Below are 26829 nucleotides of genomic sequence, written 5' to 3'. Positions count from 1 at the left end.
AGCTACTACACTAAAGTGTCAAATATATGTTATTGAGAGTTGGTAAAAAAATATACATATACATGTATATGTTATTCAGTGTAAAGTATACATATAGGTTATTCAGTGTAACATATACTACCTTTATTTGGCTTGAAAATAAAATACAATTTTATTTCATAGAAGCATATATGTATATATTATGCTTATTACATGTGTCAGGAAAAACTTTGTAAAATTTTATTTGCAGAGAACTCAACACCAACCTTACAATTGTTTTATAAATTGATGCTTTGATACATCTTTCGCAATAAGCTCACGACAATCAGAAAAATGATAAACAAAATAATATAACAAACTAATGAATTAAAAAGACTTCGTAATCTAAAAATACTTTGCTAGTCATCGCAAACAGTAAAATGTACCTTTAGTAGACTTTAGTTTTGTTTTTAAGGTTTTTGCAGGTGGTGAGCCTGGATCCCTCATAACCAACTAATTGACCTGCTGAAATAACAATTTTGCTTTTGAATTTGACCTAATGATAAAACATGAGAAATGGTGATATGAGAAATAACTTGAAGTAGCTTAAGTACTACTAGCCTCCAACCTTCATCCCAGTAAAAAAAGATGATTTCCAGTAATCTTTAAGCCGTGGTGAGTTGCTGAGGCAGATTGATTCTAGTGTGAGAAGACAACTTCTAACTAGAATGTAATATGTGAAGTTGAAAGCACTTTAATTCACTAACAACAAGGCTATCAACATTTATGGAGTGGTTAGCATCCTCAAATCTGCAGTATGTATATTCATCAGTCATGATGTTCGTCTAAATATGGTTCCGAATTTTAAACAATGCTACTCCTTGCTGCTGTTCCATTACACTCTACGGTTTCAATGTTAAATTCCAGCCACATTTACATGATGGTCACCTGAGATGGCCAATATGACTATTTTCAACTTGCTTTGGCAAACAGTAATTTTTTTCAAAACTGAGACACAGTAGTTGTATTTCCAGGCTATTTAACCCTGAAAAGCAAAGGAATTCATCTGAGATATATATTGTAAAAATAAAACAAACCTTATATTTAAAAATCATGTAAAAAAATACTAATATAAATGATTCTAGATAGAAGTTTATATCTGCTCAAATGTATTTGTAAATGGAATGTTAATCACAAATAGTACGAAAGACATTTTGGCAAAAGTTAGGAGTTTTCTCCACACCACAGTGAAAAAAATTTGCTAAAATAGAGCTCCTTTTAGCTATGTTAATATACTAAATTATTAGCCAATTATTCGGATCTCGAAACAATAATATCTGCTAAAATAGCCTATGGTCCCTATATGCCAACAGCCAGCCAAAAAAAACGACTCAATGAATATATCGTCTGTCTGGAAGTAGACTAGCTTTTTTTTGTAAGACCTGTGACATCACTTCCTCAATAAGTAGAATTGTTCGAGCGGATATAGGATATCGTTCTGGTAGCTTTTCATTTAAAACTGGCCCTTGAATATAATACCTGAAAAATAAAAAAAAGAGCAGCATGAGAACAGATAAAGTGTTAGAATGATAGGAATAGATTACATACAACCAAACAATAGTGTAGCTTCAATAAGTAACAGACTTGATTATATGGAGTTGTGCTCTTTAATGTCAAGAAATAATAACTCCAAACAAAAACGCCATTTTAATATTAGATTACTCTAGTTACATGGCTGTTAAAGAAAAATAATACTTACACAAACAATGCGTAATGACAACAGTAATACTACTAGTTAACAGTGTGAGTGACTTTAAGAGTTACCCTTGTGAGTATGTAGAGATTAACTAAGCTAAAATTAACTATGCTAAAGTTGATACGTGTAGAAACCCTCCCACACTTTGGGTTGTTACTAATAAGTCTTAGTTTATATGATAACATACTTGAACTCCTCAGTGTAATTGTTTTTGATGAATGAGGCGAGCTTGGAGCTGTATGCCATGATGGCATGTTGAATATAGAATTCTTGGAAAACTAAGATTGCTTCTTGAGGAGACAACTCTACCCTTTTTGACGGCTGTACAAACCTCATCGCTTGCCCTATTATGCGCTCAAGAAACTTTTCCTGTAATCAAACAACAAATAGCTTAAATGTGAAAATACTTGTACAACTTGTATTAAATGACTTGCCACAAAGTGCTGCATTACGATTCCACAGTCTCGTTACAGTATTACTGTGGCATTTTAGCATCCACACCATAGGCCCTATGTGAATTAACATATAACCATTTTATAACACAGCCACATGACTACATATGTAATTGCGCCTAACTTTATATCGCAGACTATTTATAGAGCATAGATGTACTAGAGTAGACACATACGGTGGTATTGAGACCTTCCAAGATGTTCATGAGCCAGCAAACATTGAAAAAGGACGTTTCGCTGCGGCCCCAGTTAGACTGCTGAGCTATGACTAGTAATTCGAAGAGGACTGACATAGATGCTCCTGTGTACTCCACAAACAGCTCATGTATCTGTAAACAGTATAACACACAATGTAAAGTACAACGTAACGTACCACATAATGTACAACATAACATGAAAGCAAAACCTATGGTCAGTCACACCATTCAGATACATGTAGTTATTTTTATCGTAACTGAACATATACCTTGAAAAGTGCAACCATGGTACTTTCGGTAGAAAAAGTTTTGAATTGTTCACTGAACGATTTTTAGAATATTTGTTTGGACAATTCAGCACATTATGATAAAAAATGGCATAAAGAACTGTTTATGAATTTCTCAATGATGCCTAAAATGAAAAATTGGATAATTTAAAAATTTCTTGTAATAAGTAATCAATAATTTTTGTATGATACTTTAGCAAAATATATCGTCAATAAAAACAGCACAAATTTATCTAATAACCAAATAATTTTATAGTTGAAAACACAGCGCATTTTAATATTCTTTTTTAAACAATAATGGATTTCTTTTTAATGCTGTATATCACTAAAATGATAAAAGATATTTCGCGATATGACGACTTCCCACAGCTAAAAGCCGACTTGACACTGAAATCAAAACAGTGGTTTTATTAATGTAAATTTTGTTAGTTAATAACTACTAACTTTTAACAAACTCAGAATATTTGAAACTCACCTCATGGTCAGCCGAGCATTTCCACTTGTCTGCCTCTGTCTGCATCAAAAGTTTGGCAGCTTTCGTAGTTGGAGGTACGTATTTAACAGGCAGATCAGGAAAACATGTGAGAACCTCTATGAGATCACAGACTAGCTTTCCAGAGCCAGCTTTCAGGACTCGAAGACGCGAGGGAAATATCTCCGTCTCTCGGAACATGAGACCGAGTGTTTGTATGACCAATATGATTAGCCTAAAAAATGATGCAAGACTTAAACATCGTCGGTGTTTGGAACAAGAAATTTATTATGCAAGTTTTACTGTAATTTTCACCGTGTTTGTCTAAAGCCACGGTTGGATGTTGCAAAAAACATTGAACCATATGAGATTTGAACTCATGACTACCACCTTACTAGTACAACTAACTATTAGACTTCCTAAGTAACCGCCTGCACCAATCCTTCGCTTTCTATGTTGTGGAATGATTGTGCGCATACTTATTCTCTGTGCTTTGTTGGCGCACATGATAATCTCTCCCAGCACACCGGATCGCTAGAGTACTCGTTTTAAATAATATTAAAGCCTAAATGATATATACCTAGTTGTGTTAAGCGATGCAAGAGTAATAACGTGCAGATCTTTCGACAAAAACGATGATAAATTGGACCAACTTTGGCTCAACCTACAAAATCATTTTCAGCACGCAACGTTTAAAATTTTGTGAAACATTAAAAATATTGAAGTCAAACATGGAAATAGCAAAGAAAAGCAAATTTTAATTTGGTAATTAAACAAAGTTAATTTAAACCATATCTAGTAGAATTTAGCGTAAGTTAAAATGTGTACTTTTATCACTCTACCACCAATCCTAGATTCTGCCTGAGCCTACACCTTTATTCACGCTGGTATAGGGAAGTAACTACAAAACCTTTAACATATTATTACTTTAATAATTTAGTTTTTACATATTCTATATAACATATTTATATAATATATTTATATAATATAATATACATTTGTTTTAATTGTATGGATAATTATTTGAAATAGTAGTAGTTGTTTTTGGGCTTTAAAACCAATTGAATAAAACACAGTGTATTCATATAGGAATATTTACTTCTGACACATGACAGTTTCTACATAGAAAGAAAATATTGGAAAGGATCTACTTCGTATGTCAAGATTTGACTGTAAATAAACAGAACAATTAATACTCAAATTTTAAGAAGTAAAATACATATTATAGTCGGAGCACATTAGGTGCAGAAAACTGAAGAAGATTTGATCAATTAAACATAAAGTCATAAACAAGGATAGTGCAAAAGTGTAGCTTGCTGTACATTTGGAAACAGTGAAAAAACCAGTAAAATTTAAAATCTTCAGAATTAGCTGTTCTGGTTGGAGACCTATAAAAATTTGAAGGAAATTACTTTATCAACTTGTTAGTTTTCTGTGAGTTTTTATTAACATTGATAACAATAATAATATAACACTAAACGTGCTTTGCTAAATAGAGATGAAATAATAAAGTTTGCAACAGAAATACGAGCAATATTAAAGATGACACGACATAGTCAGTACCTGATAACTTAACTGATAAGGTGTGGCAGACTCTAAATAATGCTTATGATGTTGACAGAAGCCTAATCTAGTCAGATAAACCGTGAATGCTTTAAAAAAACTGATAAAGAAGAAGATACAAATCAGAGAAGATCTAGCCAGCAACACAACCAACTTAAAAAAGGTTTTTTTTAGGATAGTTTAAATAGCTTATAAAATGGGATTCTAAGATGCAAGACAACAACATGCAATATTAATAAATATTAATTGTTCTTTTACTGCCGAGCTTTTATGTAAATTTTTTTATTAATGTCGAGCATTGTTATACATTTTTATGTAACCTACTTATGTGGAACACTGAACCATATATTATACATGTAGATGTACAAATCATGTTAAAAATAAGAGTTGTCTGCTTTCAAACATATTTGCAATGAGCAGACAACACACTACAAAAATAATTGCTCGCTTACTCAAACTCATCAGCTCTCCGGGCTCTTCCAGCATCGCTATTGAGGTTGGAGATGGGTGACCTAGGAAGGTATTTCTTCAGTATTCTTACCATCATGGCAAACAACTCTCCAGACTATAAAAAAAAACAAATAATTTTCAACTTTATAGACCTACATTATGAAGAGCAACATGGCTAATTAAAAATAATTCTCATCTTATAATCAAATGATGCAAAATCATTCTATAGTGCAGTCTATAGTAAAATATTTACAAGTATTTATAATGACGGCAAATTAAATGAGTGCAAAGCTTGTACAAAACATTGATAACTTCAAAAGACTTACACCTCATAGACTTACGTCTCCTAGACTTACACCTTAGACTTAGTAAGAATAATTCAATTTCTATTTTGTAACTTCAAGGAGTTTTATCAAATGTTCTTAGCTTTCTCACATCAGACATTGAAAATCTCAAATTAAACTTCTAGAGGTGATGTTGTTATAGCAATATTTCCTTAACAGAAATCTGAAGATGTCTAATAGCAAAATATGGTATTTCTCCAACCAATTACTAAAATGTCACAGATTACCTGCCCATGCAAAAAAATACAAAAATGTTATTTTAAAATTCTGCACAAACAAATTTGACAAACAAATATTTTGATTAATCAAGTTTAATGAGCCCACTTGGTTTCTTTTTAAAAAATCCTACAAAATATTTTGATAACTACATCCACACTAGTTTCACACAAAATAATGATATCAGTTTTAGCAAAACTTGTCAGCATTTTTTAAATTATCGAAAGAGTATTGAGAAAATTAAAGACTAATGCAACTGTTAATAAGCAAGCCTATAAGAGGCAAGTCAGTATCAGCAAGCCAGTAAAAGCTATAACGAGCTATTCCTGACAGGCTCATAAAACATGTAGTTCGTAGAACATCTTGATTTCCAATTCACATCCTAACAAAATAGGTAATCATTACTACTACTTAATCTATATATATTTCTCAAAGTATGTCCGTATGTCTGTCTGCAATCCGGCTATAGCTATTATTAGAATAACTGTAGCTGGACAACCATGCTGATGCAACGTCATGGAGTACCGTCATTAGGAGTTTAGCAGCTTACTGGAATTTTCCATTGGCAATGTGCCAAGCTAATAGCTTGAAAGTTACAGTTATTTGACAAAGTTTTAAAATTTTTAAAATTGTTTTTATCTCTTAACTTCAACTACACAAAAAACTTCTCTCATAATAAGGAGTTTGAAAGTTAGAATGGGAAATGTGGTTTCTGTTAAATACAAATCAAGCTTCTGTCCAAACTTTTTTAATACTCGGGCAACGCCGGGTAGCACAGCTAGTAAGTACATATTCCTGACTTATGAAAACATATCAATACAAAGATAGCAAAAATTCACTTGTAGAAAACGTAGCATCCAACGACATTGATAACAGGATGTACTAGGAAATGCTCGAGTGCAGAAAACTAGCCAATCAGAAGGGGCTAATTAATTAGAAATATGAAAAGGAAAGTGTGGTAAAAGAACAAGCAGTTGGGACAACACCGAACACTTGATAGTCCGTATTTACCATCTCGTAACATTTCTGATAAACATGTAAAGACCTCCATGATTAAACTATTATTCAGAGACATAGAGATTTTGTTACTGAAATTGGAAGACAGAATAGACATTGAAATGAACTGCTGAAACATGAATAAAAATAATGGACAGAGATTTGTGTCTATTATAATTGAGCAGCTTATTAATTTCTGGGCAGAAGTTCATTAATTCTGAGCATTTTCTGACAATCTACTCCTAAGCCTCTAATGATTGGATGGCTATGCTACCTGTCTCTGTTGATTGGATGACTATGCTGCCTGCCTCTGATGATTGGATGACTATGTTAGCTGCATCTGATGATTGGATGGCTATGCTACCTGTCTCTGTTGATTGGATGACTATGTCACCTGCCTCTGATGATTGGATGACTATGTCACCTGCCTCTGATGATTGGATGACTATGCTACCTGCCTCTGATGATTGGATGACTATGTTACCTGACTCTGATGATTGGATGACTATGCTGCCTGCCTCTGATGATTGGATGACTATGTTACCTGTCTCTGATGATTGGATGACTATGCTACCTGTCTCTGATGATTGGATGACTATGCTACCTGTCTCTGATGATTGGATGACTATGCTACCTGTCTCTGATGATTGGATGGCTATGGTAGCTGCATCAGATGATTGGATGACTATGCTACCTGTCTCTGATGATTGGATGGCTATGTTACCTGTCTCTGATGATTAGATGACTATGCTACCTATCTCGAATGATTGGATAACTACACTACCTGTCTCTGTTGATTGGATGGCTATGGTAGCTGCATCAGATGATTGGATGACTATGTTACCTGTCTCTAATGATTGGATGGCTATGTTACCTGCCTCTGATGATTGGATGACTATGCTACCTATCTCTGATGATTGGATGACTATGATACCTGTCTCTGATGATTGGATGACTATGCTACCTGTCTCTGATGATCGGATGGCTATGTTACCTGTCCACTGATGCATATATGACTACAGCATTACTACTAGCTCTCTAATGGTTATGTAGCATTATTACTTGCCCATTGCTCCTCAGAGAGTGACCCAATAGCCGCAAAATCTTCCAAGATCTTACTATCTTCCATTTTGTTTTCACAACATCAGAAGATAAAAGCATTACTGACCCCTAGTGTCACATAGACACACAAGTTAGTGTGTCACTTGTGTCACACAAGTATGTTAGTAAACTTAGTCTAATCTACATACCAGAGACCTGTTAATAAATCAAAGATAACACCCTACCATTCTCTATCAACTTCCTTCCTTTATTTCTCTAAGTATTTCCTAGCTATTCAGAATCGCAGTGACATGAAGTTGAACCGAACAGCAATTAATGATTTACCTTCCAAAATAGTTTCTTCAAGTGAAAGTACTTTTCGGCAGCAGTCTTCAGTTCTAACATGAGAGCGAATGTTCGTTCCATAGAGTTATCTGGATGCATGAGATCTTTTGTCAGAGTAGTAAACAATGTGTCAATTTTCTCGCTGTAAATATGAAAATTCTTAGTGATGAAACATGAAATCTATAAAATTAAAATATCTAAAACTATTATAAATTTATTAAAATTATTAAAAGACTGATTATAAATAGTTTATAAACAGAATCTGAACTCGACGCAACATCTTCAATGTTTTTAACATTGTTATAAATTATCAAACATGAAAATCAGTATTTACTAAACAATTTGATTTTATTAACAAAAACGAAATGGGGAAATCCAAGCTGCTTGCTGAGGGAATTTCCAAATCAAGCCTTTAATCAGTCAAAAAATTGTGACATCTGTGTAGCATAAAGAATGTATTAATAATTTTACCCTTTAGGAATTCTGAGAGATACATGTACGACTATCTTAAGCTTAAGAAAGGTCACTAATAACAGCTTGCATCACATCAAACGTGTCACGACCTTTGGGCCTATCAGGTTGCTTTGTAATAAAGGGCTTTTAGCATTCACGATTGCAGGTAAACATCATTTTTTACACCCGCAGTAATTAGAAGGGCATTCAGCAAATGAGCCAGCCTTTTATTTAATGCTAGTCCATGAAGTGTTAGTAGACAACATATAGATATGTTGCAGAATGGCTTTTGCTAATCTTTGATGTTGCAAATTTCATTAAGCCGTTTCGGAATGCTAAAATAGTTTTGAAAACATAATTCTGGGTGTGGGACCACACCCTATTACGATAAACCAAAAACAAATATAAATAATGACAACCAAACCAACCACGAAAGCAGGCAGATGCGTGCAAAGGACACCATAACCACATCAAACGATAAAATAAATAAACGTGTTTAAACGCTGAAAGCTTCATATAACAACGGATTTAAACAAAACAACTAAAACCGATTATAGGTATCATTAATATTCAAATGCCTGTTCATATTGTACAGACTTTAGACTGTGAGCTTGACAAACGAGGCAGGTAGAACCAGAATCCTATAGAGTGTGATGAACCATACTAACTCTCAGACTATCAAATATTTATATGCAAAGACCGTTAGTAAAGGGTATAAGTAGTGGCCAGTCACTCCAACATAAAATATAGCGTGCGTGTTAATGATAACTGGCGTAAGATGATATCAGTTAAAGGCATGCTTATGACAAAGCTAGATGGGGTGGTGGATGTATAGCAATTATATTTTAAAACCATATATAGAAAACATAGAAATTTAAAATGTTACCTAAATATTTTACCGCCAAGTTCCCTGTAGCGAAAATGCAACAAATAGTGTCAATACATTGCAATAAACAGTATCTTGGAATTGTGTCTCCCTGAATATATGAAGTTTCCAGATACATTCCTATTGAAGCAGTACACAGCGAGCTTAGTAGCCAGTCAATAGGAACCATCTTCTAACACAAACCGTAGTGACCAGTAGTTTCAGTAGTAGTTAGAACGGAGAAAATAATTGGCTAACAATTTATTATATTGAACAAAAAAAACTGTGACAAAATTAGTGGAAAAAGTTCATTTGGAGTTTCAATTCTTTACAAACCTCTGTCAACCAAAACGACTTTCCTATCACCAAGCCCTTCCTACCATACTAACCCTTCTTTACGAAACTCCACCCACCAAACAACTCTTCTCTCACAAAGCTCCTCCTACCATAATAATCCTCCTGTCAATAAGCTCCTCCCACCAAAACAACTTTTTTACCACCAAGCCCCTTCTACCATAACAATCCATCTTTCAAAGCTCCGCCTACCAAAACAATTCTTCTATTACAAGCTCCTGCTACCATACTGACTCTTCTTAACAAAGCTCCTCCCACCAAAACTACTTTCCATCACAAAACTCCACCCACTATAATAACTTACTTTTACAAAGCTCCGCCACCAAGACAATCCTCCTATCACAAGCTTCTGGTACCATGACACTCCTACCACTAATGCTTCTCATGACCCAGTCCTGTTTACCAATAGGCTCCTCCCTTTCAGTAACTTAGACTACTGTCTACGCTATCTCACACCAGACCTCACTCTATGTCATTCCCTCTATGTTTAAAAATGGCCTCCCAACACCACACTTACCCCACTGCTAAAGTCCTTCACATACCCAAGCTTTATAAATGAACTATCCACTATTATAGTCAGTAGCTTGTCTTGACAAACTGTTGTTTTTGCGGAGTTGTCCCCCGTTGAGTGAGGCAAGCAAAACAACAGCTTGTCACAAGACGCACTGCACCCGATGCAACAGCTGCACTAAAAAGAAGTTGTTCTCTTTGGTCTATGCGGCTTGGCTGCGGTGTTATGTCGGTCGCTCCACTGGTAATCATAACGTATTTCGCGCCAAAATTTATGTAGAAAAAAATAAGATAAAAACGTTTAACCAGAGACCAGTCTCTGCGATAAACTTTAGTAGAACTTAAGAACTTAGGCAACAACAGCAACTAAACAAGTTCTTATTTGTGCGCTCAGTCAGTTTTATTTGTATTTTTGTATCAGTCAGTTTTATTTGTTTTGATTGATTTTATTTTTAATTTATTTATTCTTAAGTTTTACTAAAGTTTACAACAGAGACCGATCTCTGGTTCAATGTTTAAATCTAATTTATTTTTACATAAATTTTTGCACGAAATCTGTTTTGATTACCAATGGAGTGACCGACATAACATCGCAGCCAAGCCGCATAGACGGAAAAAAAAAAATTCCGTTTCAGTGCAGCTGATGCATCAGGTGCAGCGCGTCTTGTGACAAGCTGTTGTTTGCTAAACCCGCTCAACGGAGGACAACTCCGCAAAAACAACAGTTTGTCAAAACAGGCTATATAGTAAGGCACCAGTGGTCTTGTGGGAATATCAAACTGGCTATATATATAACAAATAGAATTCAATTATTAGTGAATTATCAGTAAATTATAAAATAGCATAGACTTACGAAGTGTGCTTTCCTTTATATGGATAGATAATGGTTCCCTCAGCGTATTCTGTGTTTATTGATAGAGTTGATCTCTATAAAAGACACGCAGCGATGGTAATTATGAAAAACAGTGAGTTGTTCTTTTCATAAAGTTGAAATAATATCCTAGCTTTAGCTTACATCAGATACAAACGATTCTAAGTGAACCGGATGAGGAGGAATCATTTTGGAGGTCTTTTGCTATGACTGCCGTTGACTTGTCCGAGAACTCAAAATTGAGTTATCTTTGTAGTTACCGTAAAAGCTCTAATTGAATGCCATGGCACTCTATTTTTCAACTCTTCCCTCATAGTGGCGGTCAAATAGAGGTGACATTCAATTAGAGGTTTTACGGTAGTTTAGAACTGCAAATTCCAAAATTTTTTATACTTTTTGAAGTATTTAAATATAAAAAGTGCTGAAGCTATAGCTGTCTAAAAAAACAGTTACAAAGGTTGCTCTGCTAAAAAACACATAAATGCTCATTACTGGTACACAGTTTAGAGAATCAAAAGGCACTGTTTGTGTAAAAATCACAACTGTATTAACAAAGCAAGTGTGAGTAGGTAACTGTTTAACAAATTCTAAACAGTTCAATATCTGTTGAAGTTAGTAATCATAAAATAGGCTGTTTGGAGATAAAAATATTGATGAAACAGTAATAGGTTTAGTGCCCATGCTTTCAGAGAAATAAAACAGCTTGTAAGGGAATACTGGGGTATAGAGTTGATTAACAAGCTATATTTCTAACTGTTGACTATATAGAATAGAAGCAGAGAGTAAGGAATAACTAATAGGAGTAGAGTGATGGCAGCGTAGTTGAGATGTTTAGTCGATAGTGGCAACTCGACGAGAGAACAATTTCTAATAAAGCATATAATATACAGAGAACAACTTAGCTAGAGATTCCTAACCAAAAAAGTAGAGATGTTGTAACCAAGGTGTAGCACATCTGATTTACCACAAACACTGAGGCTAATATTTAGCGACGTTACACCTTTGACCAATTAAAACTGATATTCAAAGTGCTCGCGACTAAAAATAATATAATCCCACGACCAAACACGAGCAAAGCGATTGGTTTGGGAGATTTATGATAAATGCACATGTGCACACAACTCACGAAAAATTATCCGTTAACGGCCGTCACCAAACCCTTGTAACGAAATCCTGTCAACAAATTTAACTATTTTTCAGTAAAGTCGTTTAAGTATAATAATGATACAAAACGCATATAAACCTATTTAAATATGTTACCAAGCCTTTGAAAGGTTACCGCAAATTCCTAAAACTAACCCATCTGATCGGATTATACATAAATAGACAGATTTATTTGGCCGAAAATCGTTATTAAAACTTGCCAAGCCTCACTTTTATCAAAGTTAAGACCGGAAATTAAAACGCCGAGCGACAGAGAATAGAACGATTAAGTCGTGCGCATTTCATGAAAAAAATAACGTGCACGTTTCACCAGTCTATAGCATTGTCGAATTGCCGAAGGTTTCTGTAATTAAGTTAGGAGTACTGAAGTCGTTTCATTTTTGCCGATATAAAAGTAACTGACATTTTAGACAATTTGGAGTACTTTGGTAATCTAACTGATGTCCAACGCAGTAAGTAAAGAAAATGACGATGATATTTTTTCTAACAGTTCTGATGAGATTATTACAATAACTAATTATAAGTTTGGATGACTATAGAACAATGACTACGTAGTACAGAGTTTCTAAAAATCAATATAAATATCACAACTTTTTGATATTGTGAGCTATGACGTTTTGAAATGTAAACAAAATTGTGCATTGGTTTTGTATTATTACTATGTTAATAATATTGGTTATTCTAATAATATCAGTGCATTTTACTTCTAATATTGGCCAATATTGCATTTCTCCTACTGCAACGGGAGATATATAAACATATAATCTTTTCCTTTCATTATTGCTATTTGTTGTATATAATAACACCCACACCCAGTACATTACAGCTACCATTGCAGTTATCCTATTGCACTGCAGTGCCATTTGACTGCTAATATTGCATTTCTCAACCATCAGTACCTTTTTTCCAATATCACTTTGGTCGTGGGCTGTATGACAGTGAAATTTCTAGTATATATAATATAGAATACCACAAAAGAATAAGGAGCTATAGAAGTTGTCATTATAAAATAAACAGAGTGGTGGCAGCAGCATACTTGAAAAACCTTGACAATAATGGCAGCTCGAGGAGAAAAGAAATTTTCAATAGCGAGAAGCGTAATGCCTAATATACCCTACATTACGGGGAGAACAAAATAGCCAGATAGTCATGGAAGTTTAAAAGAAATATCTAAAAGATTTTAGTGGACATCTAATGAAAATTAGCCAATTAGCTGCAGTTATCTGCCAGTCACTATAAACCCTATATCAACTAGAAATCTCTGAAGTGTTATGGCTGAGAATTTAGAAGTTTCTATCTATCTAATCTCACGATTGGGTTAATTAAACTAGGACCGTCAGTAACCAGAGGGGAAAGCTGCAGCCTTAAATCTCTCCAGCATTCAACCACCAGGGTGGCTGAAACTTTGTGTTCAACAGCCAAAAGCACACAGGTTTGAATGTAGCTGTCTTTTACAGTCTAGCTAAAAAGCTCTATTTTCAGCATGTCTCGTAATTCTGGGAAACTCATATCAAACAGATGCTAGCGTCTTTCATGACGTTGAGGAGCTATGACAAAAATCTGCATCAGTGTGATTGATCAGTCACAACCAGGTACAATGAAGTGACAAATGAGAATACCATATCGCACCTGCTAGCACTTGCCATCACACCTTGATGAATGCCATATCACACCTGCTAGCGCTTGCCATCACACCTTGATAAAGATTAAGGATGAAATTAAAGGTGAAAAATGCTAAAAATTTACAGTGCACACTTAAAACGGGCCAGCAAACTATTTGTCCTTGACATTCATACAAAATTATTTCATTTATAAATTTTGAAGTCAAATTAGAATACGTTAAAAAAAATTTTAACAATCCTATTTTCTAATTTTGAGCTGACTTTATCATTGTAGAAAAACTGAGTTTCTGTTGGGAGTTAAATTACATCCTCTAATGAGATTTGAATTTAAAAACATAACAGCTGGTAATCATCAATCTTGTCACAATAAACTGACACCCAAAAATATAAAACTGAAATTTACCTGCACTGGATGCCGTATCTATAGTCTATACACCCTCATGAAACCATCACACATTTCACACATTCTCTAAGCTATTCCTTAGCCAATGCGTTCTGTGTGTAAATAATATCCACATTCTCTCTCTCTTTCCCTCTCCTTACTCTCTCCATGCCCCTCCCCCTCTGCCCCTTTCTCCACTTTCCCCACGCCCCACTTCCCTCCGCCCCTCTCTCCATGCTCCTTTCCCCATTTTCTTCACTCCTCGCTCTTTCGTTCTCTCCATCTTTTCTTTAAGACTTGTACACCTACATAGTTATATAGTTTTTTCTGTGTCTATTCTCATTGACATCCATTATCTCATGCGCTATCATTTTTAGATGCATCAAATATTATACAGATTATGACTGTATCTACAGACTATGACTGTATCTACAGACTATGACTGTATCTACAGACTATGACTGTATCTACAGACTATGACTGTATCTACACACTATGACTGTATCTACAGACTATGACTGTATCTACACACTATGACTGTATCTACAGATTATGACTGTATCTACAGACTATGACTGTATCTACAGATTATGTCTGTATCTACAGACTATGACTGTATCTATAGATTATGACTGTATCTACACACTATGACTGTATCTACACACTATGACTGTATCTACACACTATGACTGTATCTACAGACTATGACTGTATCTACAGACTATGACTGTATCTACAGACTATGACTGTATCTACAGACTATGACTGTATCTACAGACTATGACTGTATCTACACACTATGACTGTATCTACAGATTATGACTGTATCTACAGACTATGACTGTATCTACAGATTATGTCTGTATCTACAGACTATGACTGTATCTATAGATTATGACTGTATCTACACACTATGACTGTATCTACACACTATGACTGTATCTACACACTATGACTGTATCTACAGATTATGACTGTATCTACAGACTATGACTGTATCTACAGACTATGACTGTATCTACAGACTATGACTGTATCTACACACTATGACTGTATCTACAGATTATGACTGTATCTACAGACTATGACTGTATCTACAGATTATGACTGTATCTACAGACTATGACTGTATCTACAGACTATGACTGTATCTACACACTATGACTGTATCTACACACTATGACTGTATCTACACACTATGACTGTATCTACAGATTATGACTGTATCTACAGACTATGACTGTATCTACAGATTATGTCTGTATCTACAGACTATGACTGTATCTATAGATTATGACTGTATCTACAGACCATGACTGTATCTACAGACTATGACTGTATCTACAGATTATGACTGTATCTACAGACTATGTCTGTATCTACAGACTATGTCTGTATCTACAGACTATGACTGTATCTACAGACTATGATTGTATCTACACACTATGACTGTATCTACAGACTATGACTGTATCTACAGACCATGACTGTATTTACAGACTATGACTGTATCTACAGATTATGATTGTATCTACAGACTATGACTGTATCTACAGACTATGACTGTATCTACAGACTATGACTGTATCTACAGACTATGTCTGTATCTACAGACTATGATTGTATCTACAGACTATGACTGTATCTACAGACTATGACTGTATCTACAGACTATGTCTGTATTTGTTGCATCGAGTAAGAAATTCTTTAAACCATGCCATTGAGATTTAAGAAAACCTATAAATATGAAAATGCAAACTATCAAAGGAGCGAACGCTATTTAAAAACAAACGTTATGCGAATGCATGGCACTCTGTCCATCTATATCAAAAGATGAAAAGCACTCTAAAGGTGAATGTCACCATAGATATGTTAAATAACCAGCAGTGACCAGTTGGGTATAATGAATGCTACCACTCAAGTGACAGCGCATGATGCTTGAGCTTCATTAGTCTCTGCAATGCCTGGCATGGCGATCAATAAGATTATTGGTTATTGATTGATAAGAAGTTCAACGAGAGCTGACAAGTGCATTGGCAAGAAAAGCAGGTGCTTGAAATACGATATGTAAGATGACCGTTCGGCAACACCGTTGAAGATTGATTGCCAATGATGCTTATGCATAACTGGAAGAAAGGCATAGTTTATGTTTAAATTCTTGTCTTTTGTTCAAAGGAAGTAATTAAGTTAGCCAAAAAATGATTTAATTTTGGCTATTAATTTTAATTTAATAATTATATTTTCTAAGTTTGAGCTGTCTTTATTATTGTAGAAAAACTTGGTTTCTGATGTGAACTAAATTAAATTTCTCTGATGAAATTTAAATTTAAAAATATAACAACTGCAATTATCACTCCTGTCACAACAAACTGACAACCAGAAGTATAAAAACACAATACTGAATATACCCAAATTTACTGCTAGTGGACTTTCTGTCAGACTCTAGTGAAACCGTCCCAATGTTCACACATTTTCTAATCTATCCTTAGCCTGCGATCTAACAAAATAAATAACCGAATGTGTAAAATGGGTAATAATAAATGTGTAAATAATATACACACACTCTCTTTTTCACTCTCCCCACTCTTTAAAGATAAAATGAGAAAGGGAAGACAACTACACATAATGCGTATCTGTTTACTTACAATCAGATGGTTATTGACAGCACTTCTGATGAGAAGCAGCATTTTGGAGTCTGTCACCAGCATATAAAGATGAAGCTTTCTCCCTTTTTTAACCTTGTTGTCAGCTAACTGTAGCGAACCAAATTTAAAAATGATTATTTATCATCCAGACTCTCATTGGTTTAACAAATAAAAGCACAAGAGAGATTCATATGAAGCTACAGTACATGAAGGTGAACCACTCTTTACATCACATTAAAGATGGCAGCTGCTGTTATTAATTGCGTTAACTAACACAGCAAAGGTTAACTAATATGCCAAAAAGTGGTGTTCAATTCGCTGGCACCTACTAACACAATAAATTAGAACTTTGTACCTGCTGAACTGATGGCACAGCAAGGTTGTCAGAGCTTGTTTGAGTCTCCACTTTACTACTGTAAAAGGAATAACGACTCAAGTTGATTCATATGTTTATGAAAAACCTTAACCAAAAAGTCAAAATCTGTGAGCATTTTCTGTCTGTATCTCGATGAAGCAAGAGAACAATGGCTATTATATCACTTGTTTTTATGCCTAAGAAAAACCAAATACATTGATTATGTTATATTGACACTACTATTACGAAATGATCAAGCAGAAAGAGCCGGAACATGTGATGACGTAGGTATTTATAATCTATAAGAAACTCTTTTATATGTATTTGACAATGAGAACTTTTGATGCGAACACTTGCAATAGACCGTCAACAGTCTAGGCCATAAATTAAAACTATCAAATACATAAAAACAGTTTCTTATAAACGATTTTAAAGTTGTACACCTGGCAGCATAGGTTAGTCTTTTACATGAGTTGCAAAGCTGCAGTTGCAGCGCCTCATCAGAAACTCTTCCCTTACCATAAAATCTGATCAAAGGCAAAACTTATTTGTACACCATACACATCTTGAGTCAGAAAAAAACCATAAAAGCAAAGACATTCCATGTCAGGAGAGTGGCCTTCAAATGCCCTAGCCAAATCTGCTCTAATCCTCAGTAAGTAGGCCAGAGGTAAAAAGAGTTGGTTTTAGACCAATCACGCTGTGAACCGATCAATCTATTGGACGAGTTGGTTTTAGACGACACAACTTTGGACCAATTGGAGTTGGACCAACCGGTGTTAGACCAATTGTCTGGGACCGATGAAAATATATAGCATACGAGTTAACCATGATAGAATCACGTTCGTTAAAGCAGCGGTGTCTTTAACTACGCTGTAAGTGACAGACCACGGCAGGTGTTGTGATGTACATGTAGAATATGGAGTCATTCTAATCAAAACACAGCTAGTCGCCAACAACAAGTAACAACTAAAAAGCTAAGATTAATAGAAAGGTGATATTTACAAGTTACCAGGAATTGAAGTAAGACGTGATCGAGACAAAGAGATTTGAAAAATTGAAAAGTTTCAAGCACTCGGCTTGATTTGACACTGCCACTCGCTTCTATTTTGAGCAACAAATCCTTCTGCTAACACAAAACCATCTGCTGAGCAAATACGCCCAGTATAATCTATTGTACTATTCCATAACCCACTAGCTATACGCAATCAAATGTTGTTTGCTTGCTGTAACATGAGCCCGCCCGCAATAATTTAAATAGACTAGTTAAGTGCATTGTGTATCAATCGGATATTTGAGGTATGTGTGCAGGTTTTTGAATTCTTAATAGAAATCGATTAGGAAGAACAATGTTGTGACGATGTTTACTGAACAACCGCAGAGACTGTATTATGCATTGTGTTTGCTCGAGGGTCGAGTGTTTAACAATCCCACATTACTTTCAGCCTGTGCAAGGGTATTTTGTGAGCCTTATATATTGACAGGCAGCCTTGACCGTAGAGCCATGCCATTGCTAGGTTTTCGTAGAGTACTAGATGGGATACAAGGATGGCCTGTACTATGGTTAACATCAGTTTTAGATGACTCTAGTAAAGTGTTTAATGGCTTTAAACAGCCTGGCTAAAGTATATAGATGCTGATGAACATGTCGAGGGGCACATCATTGCAATCATCATTCTATGATACTTCTGACAAGTAGAAGACATGTAGTTTTATGTGCTACTGTTTTGGACACAATTCAAAATAAACTTACCTATCGTATCCAAATAGAAAATTTGATAATTTTAGCTTGTGTTTTTAAAAATTTTTAAACTTATAAGAAAAACTTGAAAATTTTTAAATTTTTAGGAAGTTCACTGAAAGTATTGTTGAATTTTAATCTTCCTGGTTTATTGCACAGAAACAGACTGCTATACATTTAAGGGTACGGCAGTCTGTTTCTGTATATGAAGTAAATATAAGGGTCTCATGTTCCTTCACCTTTCCTTTGACTAAAAACTTATATAAAGCACAAAATATTTTGTTAATAACGAAATAGTGCAATTATTTTATTATTAGCAAAATAAGCTTTAAGTTTTACAAGAAAGCTACATCTGGCATCCTCATATTAGCTAAAACGCAGTCATAAAATGGTTATAAAAATGAATTTTGCCAAAATATTCTGATGGAGTTTGTGCTTCGTATCTGATGTAGCGCATGGAATGGCCAGAGTTTGTGTATTCGTAAATTAAGCTGTTTTTAACAGACAATTTTGTGAAAGACATCAACACAACATCATATAATAAAACCTGCGCAAGCAAACAGTTAAAAAGAGGCTCGCTCATAAATTATACACCAGCATAATGAACTAAAGAACAACTGTACCGTTAGAAAGCTTCTTTTGAAGTTTAAGGCCATATGAGTATTATAAACCTCTATAGATTACCTCAAATCAGTTTGAGAAAATAAAAATTACTCTCAAGGGCACAGGATGGCTGGGTTACTTTACGATGATAAATAAGCAAACACAAATAGGAGCAGCCGTATGAAAAGGATCTATGGTTCAGATATTTCTTTTGACATGAAATTTTTATAAGCTGTTCAATGAAGTGTTTGAACTAATCAGACTCGCTCTGACGTAAAATGATATGAAACAATCGACATTGAGCTCTAATAAGCTTTTGAAAGTGATAAGGTGATGGAGTGTTGCTGCAAACAAGTGTAAACAAGCACCTAGTAGTCGGCAATCATTTAACATTCCGTGAACTAATTGTAAACATAGCAACATGAAAGCATGTTACGGTTGACCAATAAACATGGAAGCATGTTACGATTGACCATTAAACATGGAACCATGTTACAGTTGACCAATAAACATGGAAGTATGTTACAGTTGACCAATAAACATGGAAGCATGTTACGGTTGACCAATAAACATGGAAGGATGTTACGGTTGACCAATAAACATGGAAGCATGTTACAGTTGACCAATAAACATAGAAGCATGTTACAGTTGACCAATAAACATGGAAGCATGTTACAGTTGACCAATAAACATGGAAGCATGTTACAGTTGACCAATAAACATGGAAGTATGTTACAGTTGACCAATAAACATGGAAGTATGTTACAGTTGACCAATAAACATGGAAGCATGTTACAGTTGACCAATAAACATGGAAGCATGTTACAGTTGACCAATAAACATGGAAGCATGTTACAGTTGACCAATAAACATGGAAACATGTTACAGTTGACCAATAAACATGGAAGCATGTTACAGTTGACCAATAAACATGGAAGCATGTTACAGTTGACCAATAAACATGGAAGTATGTTACAGTTGACCAATAAGCATGCAGTTGACACTCTTAAGAGTTTCTGCTTAAAAACCTCATAATTTAGAAAGTCATGTATTTAACTACTTGGAATGTGCTGTTGTTTTCTTTAGTTATCATACAAAAAATTATTCTAAAAAATAAACAAATACTTTTATTATATTATATAAATCATATAGTGCATTATATTCAGATACAGCCGCATCTGTATTAATGAATCCCATTTTGTCATTGTGTTTGTCTGTTAGTCCGTTCGTTAGTCCGTTCGTCTGTCTGTTAGTCTGTCCGTTAGTCTGTATGTTAGTCTGTCTGTTAGTCTGTATGTTAGTCTGTCTGTTAGTCCGTTAGTCTGTCTGTTAGTCCGTATGTTAGTCTGTCTGCTAGTTTGTCTGTTAGTCCGTCTGTTAGTCCGTCTGTTAGTCCATCCGTTAGTCTGTCTATTAGTTTGTCTGTTAGTCTGTCTGTTAGTCTATCTGTTTGTCTGTTAGTCCGTCCGTCTGTTAGTCTGTCTGTTAGTTCGTATGCTAGTCTGTCTGTTAGTCCGTCCGTTAGTCTGTCTGTTAGTCCGTCCGTTAGTCTGTCTGTTAGTCTGCGTAAACGCTCTGCATTTTCACATTTTTGGCTGATTTCATCTAAACTTTAGAGGCATATGTTTCATGCCCTTCACCAGGTCACTATAAATATTGGATTACAAAAACTCCATCAGGTTTCTGATAACCAGCCTGTTAAACAGCTGTTGCGAACAGATAGCTACAGATAGCAACAGATAGCTCCTGTTAAACAGCAGCTGTCTGATTAATAATGAAATAAGTCCTCCGCATCACCAGTCTCACTACTGGTTTACTATAAAACTTCCATAATCTAGATATACGCTGATTGACTTCAGGTGTACTGCAAGTGCTCCTTAAAAATCCTAACAAATACAGATTCGAAACCTTTACAAAAAAACGCTTACAAAGAAATATATAAAACTGATGCCAATAAAATAGTGAAGGGAAGTGCTCCGTTTAATACTTGTATCACAATGAGCAGTAGCAATGGTTTGATAGCAACACTTAACTGCAGCAAATAATATGAACAAAAAGTCAACCATAAAACATATTTAGCTTGTGTACCAATGAGCATGTGTGAGTTACCTTGTGATATAAAATAGTGTGCTACTTATTGCACTGTGACTCCTGGGGGAAAAAATGCTACAACTTTATGACTATAGAAATGCGTTGATTCTCTCCAGAAAGCCTGACAATTACAGCTTGATTGCCTAGTTTAATGACTGTCTCAACTCCATAACAAATGTGATGTATTCTTTCCATTGGACTAAAAAACTTACAACTGAAAAATTAGCCTACCTCTGCAGAGTCCGGGGACTATGGCTATGCTTGGAATCATCGGAGTCACCTGTTCCTGGAGGAGATGGCAGACCTCTACAATAAGTTCACATGTACAGGCAGCAATAGACAAGTATGTCACCAGATAAGAGCTGACCAAATAACTAATATATGCATACAGGTTTGTAAATTGCTATATCTACATATAGTACATACGCGCATACATGCTAAGCATACACATAGTCAGAGTGCATGCATATGGAGATAAGTTATTAAATATAAACGTATGGAATATTTTTATAGTATTCATATATGAAAGATCAATCATTGAATATATAAATATAAAGTACTATTGCTGCTCGGCAGCAGCCATGAAGTGTGTTATACCTGGTCGATGAGACTCTTGACTGATCTTGTATGGTGACTTTTTTCAGAGATGACTTGAGACCAATGCTGCAAAAGGTGAGTTGTTGATGATTGTTGTATGGCATAATTTGAAAACAATTTTTGTTTGAAATGGAATTATTGCCAACAAAGTAATATACCGTAAAACCCCCATTTGAACACCAGCCTCTATTGGACCGCCACTATAAAAAAGTTAAAAAATAGAGCGCCAGAGTGTCTGAATAGAGGTTTTACAGTATATATAGCGAAGATCTGAAACTGACTTGAATAGATCCCTGAAAAGCGTTAACCGCTCTTACATCAGTGTTATGTGGGACAACATGATTGTAACTCACAGAATATCTGGCAGCATTCGTGTGGTGATATGAGGAGATAAGCTTGACAAATATGAATGGCAGCACCAATATTGACAAGTTGAAATATGTAAAACGTGTTTGGCTATGATATCAGAAAACAAACATTCAGCAACTCATTTAGATAACCGGGCCATTTTAAGGGAGTCACATCACGCATGACTTTCTCGTAAAAAAGATATGGCTTAGAAAATGCAACATACTGCAAACAAATTAGAATATTAAACTTTTTTTAAAAACAATAACAATGCATTCAGAGTAATAATAAACAGATACGAATGTATTTATCATTGATCAATGTCATTGAAAGTAAATTATACCATGAGACGAAAAACAAGTAAATGAAATTATGAGTACGGGAAGAAAAAGCTTTTTTTACATAAGTCTGTTTTATAATGTGGGTTGACGAAGTGGGGTACACAGTCTATTTTATGTGTACCAAATTATCTCACGCTTTTACAAGAAACGAGAGTCGTGCTTCCTATGTTAAAATCCATCTTAGTAGTGCGTTTACATTAGTTCTTATCTGAGCAGCAAACAAGCACTCAGCACAATTGCTATTATATAAGCCTGGCTCCTGGCTCTTATTCAACTGAAGTGAAAAGTAATCAATGTTTTTCGTTATTGATTGTTTATTTTTATATAAAAAATGTCATACTTGTTTTGCGGCCAATAAAGTCAAAATGTAAATATGGCAGAATATGTAAAGAATTGTAGCGAATGACTTATAAAACAAGTTTGGAAGAGTTCATATTTGAAAATCGTAACAGATGAGTTGCGGATATAAACAGTTATATCTCTGGTTAGCGCTCTAGCATTAATATTCCTGATTGCGCTGTTTTTGGTCTTTTGCTGTAGTTATGCTGTCATAGTACAGTAAACTTTACATACAAAATTAATTAATCTTATCATCTGCTTCGCGTCTCAAAATTGTCGATCGTATGTTGAAGCAAATACTCCTATATGAACACACTATTATGGTTCGCTTAATTTGTTCCGATAACAGTAACTCCTTAATAAATAGAATAGGTAATTATGTATAACAATAAAAAGCATTAGATAAAGTTATGTAAGAAACTAAATTATATGTAAAAACTAATAACGCAATAACGTAATAATCTATGTAAATGGATTTTAGGTAACTGGCTTTAGAACGCAACGCATAGGTTAGAGATAGAGATATGCCATTTACTCACACACCTTAACTAGGTCAAGTTTAACCTAGCTTAGCTTCCAATTTTTATGTTATTTTCATGCTTTCCTTTTAATTTTTCCTAGCTTCTTCACTTTCACTTACAAATAAATAAAAATAATTTTGGTAAAATTGCTCAAACTTCACACCATAGTACATGTATATTCGTTGATTAGTGATGCTGATAACTGTTCTATTCATTGATGTGGATATTAATCTTTAGTATAATAAGACCCGTGTCTGTCCGGCTGTCCGAAGCCATTGTTAAAGCATTAAAAAAATTCTGTTTACACTTTCATGCAACCTCATTCGTCGAAATATTTTCACAAATGTACTTCACGCATTCAATAAAACCATGTCTATTGCCTTACGCGTCTATTTCATCATCATTGTAATGCTGTCACTTTCAGCACTGATATCTTATAACCTACCGTAAAAATTCGTTTAATTTTTAACCTTAGCTCGAAGGAGTACATATCATTCTCTGACAAACATGACGAGCCTATTGGTCACCTGTGATAATCAAAAAAGCTGCAGAAATTATTCGCGCTGTTTGGCAGGAAGTATGGGTCACATGATCAGATTACGACTAGACGATTAGACCAAGCCGAAACAAAACTGTAAAGTAGCGAGCATCTACATTTGATACAGGCTCTTCAGTAAAACCCAAAGTGTTTGTCATAAACTAGATCTACGGGAAGTTTTATATTGAGCCTTTTATTGGCCTTTCAATTTACATGAGAACATCACGTGTCAAAACAGTAACCAAATGGATTGACTACATCGGAGAAACAAACTGATTCCAATCTACAGCGGTTTCGTGATGGCGGCGATTAACTGTTCGTTTTTTAGCTTTAAAGAGCTTGTAATCACATTTCCACATTTTTTGCACCTACAACACAGCAGAGTAAAACATGATGAACTTTTTGATACCAAATAACTGTAATGTGAATTTTGTTGCAAGTCAACCCTTGAAAAACTAAAAAATTGTGTCACAGTCGGATCGTTGTATCATAAGACGTGATGAATAACAAAGCTAAAATTGGCCGAACTAGCAACAACCTGCACTTGACGACCTAGTATTACCTCTCAGCAGAGTGAGATGACTTGAGCATTGACTTGAGTGAGCTCCCAGGCATTGACTTAGATATAGAGCCAGAGAGGCTGTCTCTCTCCTCATCGCTGCTGAGCTTGTATTCTCCCGACAAGAACTTCTCCTCTATTGTCGTAGATTTGTTGTGATCTGTAGTCGTGCCGTCTTCAGCTCGGTTAGAGCTTTGTGAAGATGGCCGAGAGGAACTTTTAACCTGACAAATAATAATAAACAATAATAGATAAAAGTGTAAGCTATGAGAAAAAAATGTTGTGGCAAAATATCAAGGCTAATCTTTGACACAAGATAATCCAGATGCAGTAAATGTAAACAGATGTTTAGTCATTTAAAATTTTGTGCTCATCATGAAATTTGTCATACTTTTTTGTAAAGAAAAGCAATTTTTTTTTAAATAGCTAGCAGAAGAACTTATCACATTTGCCATGTCCTAAAATGGAAATTTGCAAAAACCCATTTAAAAATATTTACGCAGTTTAAATTCAGCTATTTTCATGGTCACTAAAAATGATATAAAAAAGTTTCATATAGGTGTATTAACAACAGAAATTTACAAACATTTAAAGTCTTCAGTTTTTATTGCTAGAAATTTTATATATGCTTCCAATTTGATTTTACTCTGTCGCACCTTTTCTACAACTTCTTCCCAGTAGCTAATTTCAATATGGGTTGTGTTCTTCTGCTCCTGTCCTGAGAGGAAATCTGGAAGGTCATCAATCTAAATGATAAAAAGGCAGATGCAAAAGAGGAAAGAAGAAATGGCAGCATTCTGCTTTGAAATGCAAGCTTAGTTTATGCAATACTTTTTGTTGTAAATGGAATAATTTCTATACATTAATGCAGTATTCACTTTTTATACTTGGATGTGGCTGCATGACTAGAAAAGACGAGATAAAATGCAAAAGTAGAAATAGTTGTAAATGCAATACCATAATCTTTTGTAAAAAATCAAACAATTAAAAAACATTTTAAATGACACAAGTGTAACAGAGCCACTGTTATTTACAAATTGCTCTACATTTACAATGAATGTACGGTAGAACAATAATATGCGTGTTATATAGTATATAGAAAAGCACTTGGAGTCAACACCACACAAACAATTTATTTTTTGTATCACATTGAAGATACGATACAATGATGTAGCCAATAATCCTTACAGACTTTTACTAATTGTTTCTCGTTTACATGATTAAAGTTAACAGCAATGCACTAAATTACAACAGCATAAAAAAGTAACTCCTTACCAGCTTGATATCAAATATATCTTCCAGCTTGACAGCAACATTTATGGTTTTAGGAGGATTTTCCGTAAGATAAAGGCACTCATCACTCAATACAACATATTTAAATGCTTTTTGCTCCTTGTTTGAACAAACAATGCAAGCTTCATATACTCGGATACGGTCGTATGAGTGTTCATCCAGGTTTTTCTTCAAAAAGTTTTCGAACTTGCTACTCTTTTTTGTGAAGCTGTCACTTTCAAATCGAGCCATTAGATAAATTGCTTATCAAACATAACTATATCTTCAAGTGATTGAAACTTCATCGTCAATATGTGCGACAGTCATGAAAAATAAAAATGCATTGTAATTTGGCGTGCAAACAAATACGGTATCATGGCTACCTTTAAACAAAGGTCGCTTCCGGAACGTCAAATTAAAAAACGCAGAAACTTGGCAATATGTACCGTACATTTGTCCAATTAACCTCCATAAAAGCGTAGACTATCCAATAATATAGAGGTATGCGAGATCCTGGCGCTCTGTCAGTGAGTCCATTAATTTTGTATACAAAAAATTTACAATTCAGAGTACACCAAATC

The 26829-nt window shown here is 34.7% G+C and overlaps 1 protein-coding gene across 1 annotated transcript; it reads right to left on the bottom strand.

Annotated features, from left to right (window-relative positions):
- Positions 1–1237: 1237 nt before the first annotated feature.
- Positions 1238–26515, bottom strand: LOC137391292 (uncharacterized protein C12orf56-like). Its single transcript, XM_068077718.1, has 14 exons — positions 26252–26515; positions 25633–25722; positions 24980–25200; positions 22331–22396; positions 17299–17356; positions 16944–17051; positions 11113–11186; positions 9417–9440; positions 8078–8219; positions 5138–5250; positions 3126–3357; positions 2343–2495; positions 1902–2035; positions 1238–1497 (listed from the first exon to the last, which is right to left on the bottom strand). The coding sequence occupies exons 1-14, from the start codon at positions 26498–26500 to the stop codon at positions 1350–1352; spliced, it is 1812 nt and encodes a 603-aa protein (XP_067933819.1). The 5' UTR covers positions 26501–26515; the 3' UTR covers positions 1238–1349.
- Positions 26516–26829: the final 314 nt, after the last annotated feature.

Source organism: Watersipora subatra, chromosome 3 (assembly GCF_963576615.1).
Source record: "Watersipora subatra chromosome 3, tzWatSuba1.1, whole genome shotgun sequence".
Taxonomy (NCBI): domain Eukaryota; kingdom Metazoa; phylum Bryozoa; class Gymnolaemata; order Cheilostomatida; family Watersiporidae; genus Watersipora; species Watersipora subatra.
The sequence above is the reverse complement of the archived record's forward strand: the minus strand, read 5'-3'. Positions and strand labels throughout refer to the sequence as shown.